At 33.1% G+C, this 4,792-nt stretch overlaps 1 protein-coding gene across 1 annotated transcript in view; it reads right to left on the reverse strand.

Annotated features, from left to right (window-relative positions):
* fech (ferrochelatase) overlaps positions 1 to 4,792 on the reverse strand; it is a 23,398-nt gene that overhangs the window by 6,489 nt on the left and 12,117 nt on the right. Inside the window, exons 9-10 of the mRNA XM_016440105.1 lie at positions 4,331 to 4,495; positions 375 to 434 (exon numbers count right to left, since the gene is read on the reverse strand). Of these exons, the coding sequence (XP_016295591.1) occupies positions 375 to 434; positions 4,331 to 4,495 (225 nt within the window). The remainder of the gene's footprint in view (positions 1 to 374; positions 435 to 4,330; positions 4,496 to 4,792) is intronic.

Below are 4,792 nucleotides of genomic sequence, written 5' to 3' on the forward strand. Positions count from 1 at the left end.
AAGCGATTAATCTTTTGACAGCACTAATTTATATATTATAGGGATGCACGATATTATCGGAACGTTATCGGAATTGGATACCACTGCATCTGTCTGGGGAAAAAAATGCAGTGATTGAATTATAGTTATTTCATCGTTATAAAATAACTTCATTGTTGTTTATTTAATTCTAACAAGTAAAAAACTAAGAATAATTTGTTTATAATCTCTGCACAGGAGATTTGGTGTTGTTTCCAAACAAATGGAAATATGTCGGTATATATCTGCATCTTCTTCTGCTATCGGCCAAAATGAGTTGAAAATTATCGGCATATCGGATATCGGCAAAAATCCAATATCGTGCATCCCTACTATGATCATGCCTTCGCTCTTACCCTGAAGAACAGTGGATTTCCGTTCAGAGATTCGGCTCGTCTGATGTTCTCCACGCCACACTGAAACACACAGTTCAGTCACATTACAGCACATCTGCAGAAGCACTATTACATCTACTTTATTGACCACATACACACAAAACTACATTTTTTCATTAAAAAGAGTCTAATTGCATAATCAAGTACGCTGATCGACAAAAACAATCTAGTTTTATGCTTTTGTGTTGCGTTCAGTGTTATTTTAGTATCACTGAGATGCTATTATAGTGTTTGTGAATATTTCTAATTAGATTTTATTTTTATATTTTGTTTTCATTTTAATTTTAGCTAAAGTTTTAGTCATTTTGTTGAGTGTTTTTATTATTTTTATTAGTTTTTGTTGTTTTCAAATATGACTGTTAGTTTTAGTTGTACTTTATTTAGTCTTGGTTATTTTAGTACTTCAACCTGAACTAAACAAAAAATGAGAAATGATGCCTTGGCAAGTAAAATAATTTTTTTTACTTCTAAGAAACCTTGACTTAGAGAAAAATTCAAGATGGTTGATGAAGGCAAGAAAATAAAATGTTATATTTAATACAACAAAAAAAAAAAGAAAATTAATAAATAAAAAATAAATGAATAATTTTCGATTTTTAAATACATATATTTTATTATAGATAGAGATAAAATAATTATATAAGATAAGATAAAACAAATTCATAATTTCATATATACTATAATATAGAATATAGAATTACATAGTATATAAACTGTGTGAAATTATGAATATTTCTATTATATTAAAAATGCACGTAATACTTTTGTACACACACATACTTTTTTCACAATTCGAAATTTATACATCACCTGAAAGCTGAATAAATAATCTTTCCATTGATGTATGTTTGTTAGGATAGGACAATATCTGGTCGAGATACAACTATTTGAAAATCTGGAATCTGAGGGAGCAAAAAAAATCTAAATACTGAGAAAATCGGCTTTAAAGCTGTCCAAATTAAGTTCTTAGCAATGCATATTACTAATCAAAAATTAAGTTTTAATATATTTACGGTAGAATACATATATTTTATTATAGATAGAGATAAAATAATTATATAAGATAAGATAAAACAAATTCATAATTTCATATATACTATAATATAGAATATAGAATTACATAGTATATAAACTGTGTGAAATTATGAATATTTCTATTATATTAAAAATGCACGTAATACTTTTGTACACACACATACTTTTTTCACAATTCGAAATTTATACATCACCTGAAAGCTGAATAAATAATCTTTCCATTGATGTATGTTTGTTAGGATAGGACAATATCTGGTCGAGATACAACTATTTGAAAATCTGGAATCTGAGGGTGCAAAAAAATCTAAATCTTGAGAAAATCATCTTTAAAGTTGTCCAAATGAAGTTCTTAGCAATGCATATTACTAATCAAAAATTAAGTTTTGAGATATTTACGGTAGGAAATTTACAGAATATCTTCATGGAACATGATCTTTACTTAATATCCTAATGATTTTTTGCTTAAAAGAAAAATTTATAATTTTGACAAATACAATGTATTGTTGGCTATTGCTACAAATATACCCCAGCGACTTAAGACTGCTTTTGTGCTCCAGGGTCACAAATTATATATACATTTTTCAATAAAACATTTTTTTGTTAATATTTATTATTCTACAAGTTATAAAATATTTTTTTAAGTTTTATTTATAGTTAGCCATACTAACCCTAGTAATGTTATTGCTCAAAATGTGCACTGACATTTTAATATGTTTTAGCTATTAACCAATACTATCAAACAGCAGTTTCCCACATCTGCCGGAGGCCCAGATCCAGAAGAACAGACAGGAGACCGGATCAGATCAGACCCCTGCTGCAGACGGGCGGCCCCGGGGCCACAGATCGATGGACAGGTGAGAGAAACCGGCAGAAGAGACTCACGCTAATGCTAGCCTCAGGGCAAACACACACACCGCATGAGTCTGGGTAACACACTCACACTCTTCAGAAGCGAAGCACTGATCGATGAGTCTCAGATATGAGAGCAGAGGTCAAAGGTCAAAGATCGCTCAGCTCACTGTTAATAACAGACACTGCAGTGATGGGAAACAACTAACCTACAGTACACACTACAGTCTGCAGTACATCAGCACATCAGCTGCTGCGGGACAAAGCAGGACATTTACTGATCTCTGTCATTTACTGTAGCAAACCGAGGCATTGATCAAACTTACTCTCCTCGTGTTGCCATATCTGATTCATTTCAGTGAATCAGTTCATTCAATGACTCCTATTCATTTCCCAGCTCAAACAGCAATTCACAGATTCAATGAATCCTTGTGTGGCTTACCATTAGTTGGTACCCTTGGTAAATATGATCAAAGAAGGCTATGACAATAAATCTGCATTGTTAATCCTTTTGATCTTTTATTAAAAAATTGCACAAAAATCTAACCTTTCATTGGAGAATAAGAATTTAAAATGGGGGGGGAATATCATTATGAAATAACTGTTTTTCTCTAATACACATTGGACACAATTAACGGCACCCTTTTATTCAATACTTTCTGAAACCTTTTTGAAAAAAGAAAGCTCCATGACGGTGCTTCTCCTCTTCAGTTCACCACACATTTTCTATAGGGTTCAGGTCAGAGGACTGGGTTGGCCATAGCAGAAGTGACCAATTTTTGTGTTGTTTTTAAGGTTTGTTTTTGGATTATTGTCCGTTTGACGTTCCAGTCGTGTCTGAACACAGAATATGCTGGGGAATATGCTTGTTTTTGGATGAGAGCATTTTCTTTTCTTGATTTTTTTCTTGAAGCCCTCCCAAACAACATGCGGTGATGTAGGTGCTGTTTGATCATTTTTTAAAGGTTTTCTGACCCCGAAACTCAACCTTTTTCTGCAATTCTCCAGCTGTGGTCCTCAGAGAGAGTCTTTGGCTGCTCAAACTCTCCTCCTCACCGTGCATTAGGATGATATAGACACATTTTCTGTTGATTGGAACTTGTTAATTATTGCCCTGATGGTGGAAATGGGAATTTTCACTGCTCTAGCTCTTTTCTTAAAGCCACTTCACTAATTAGTGAAGCTCAATTATCAATTTGGCCTTTGTTTTCCCTCCTATTTATATTCCCGTGAAACAGGAAGCCGTGGCTGGATAATAAACAGGAAGCCATGGCTGGTGTGCTCAAAATTGTGAATATGAATGGGAATACATTTCAGATATATTTTACTCATAAGAATTTCTAGGGGTGCCAATAATTCATTCTCCAATGAAAGGTTAGAGTTTTGTAATTTTTTTAAATAAAAGATCAAAAGGATTAACAATGCAGATTTATTTTCACAGCCTTCTTTGATCATATTTACCAAGGGTGCCAACAATTCTGACCATGTGTGTAAATGCTGCTAGTCATCACAACTGTATATAAAATTTAATCACTACAGTTTTCAATTTGTGTATTCTAGGTTATCTAGTTGTATTTGGTGTAAAACTACCTGTTCAATGTGTGTGTGTGTGTGTGTGTTGTGTGTGTATATAAAATTCTTATTATTATTTTCTATTATTACAGTTTTTATAATTAAAGAATAATCAATTATATTATAATTATATAATAAATAAATAATATAAATCTTTTTTTTATTATGGGTTTGATCTTTAGGGAATGCATGAACAACAAATCGAATGAAATGTAAGTTGCTTTGGATAAAAGAGTCTGCCAAATGTAAACAATATTATTCTAAGTATATTATAATAATGATATTATATAATAAATATATACAATATATTATGCGTGTATATATATATATATATATATATATATATATATAATTTTAAAAGTATAGTTTAACTGTTGACCACTTTATATTAAGTCACTTGATTGAAGTGTTATGCAACAAGAATCTTAATTTAAAGCAAGTAAAGCAGCAAACAGACGCACCGCTTCCCCGAGGATCTGCGAGTACTCGATGTCAAGCTCGTGCAGTGTCTCGATGTGGTCGCTGGTGAAAGTGATGGGAACCAGCAGCAGGTTCTTCTTCCCGCGCTGACAGAGGCCCTTGATGACCTCATCAGTCTGCGGCCCCAGCCACGCCATCGGCCCCACCTACAGGAGCCCGGCAGGGACACAAATCACCTTCAGCGGAGCTCAGATCTGAGTGCAGTTACAGCACTCTGTTTACCAGCTGCTCTTCATCGTAATAAACACAATGCTTTCACATAAAGTAAATGAAACCGTGTTTTTCCATTGTGAAAAATGTGTCCCTGGACCACAAAAGCAGTCTTAAGGGCCAATTTTTTTAAATTGAGATTTATACATAATCTGAAAACTGAATAAATGTGACCCTGGAGCACAAAAGCAGTCTTAAGTCGCTGGGGTATATTTGTAGCAATAGCCAACAAT

This window comes from Sinocyclocheilus anshuiensis, unplaced genomic scaffold (genome assembly GCF_001515605.1).
Source record: "Sinocyclocheilus anshuiensis isolate Anshui unplaced genomic scaffold, SAMN03320099.WGS_v1.1 scaffold1151, whole genome shotgun sequence".
Classification (NCBI taxonomy): Eukaryota; Metazoa; Chordata; class Actinopteri; order Cypriniformes; family Cyprinidae; genus Sinocyclocheilus; species Sinocyclocheilus anshuiensis.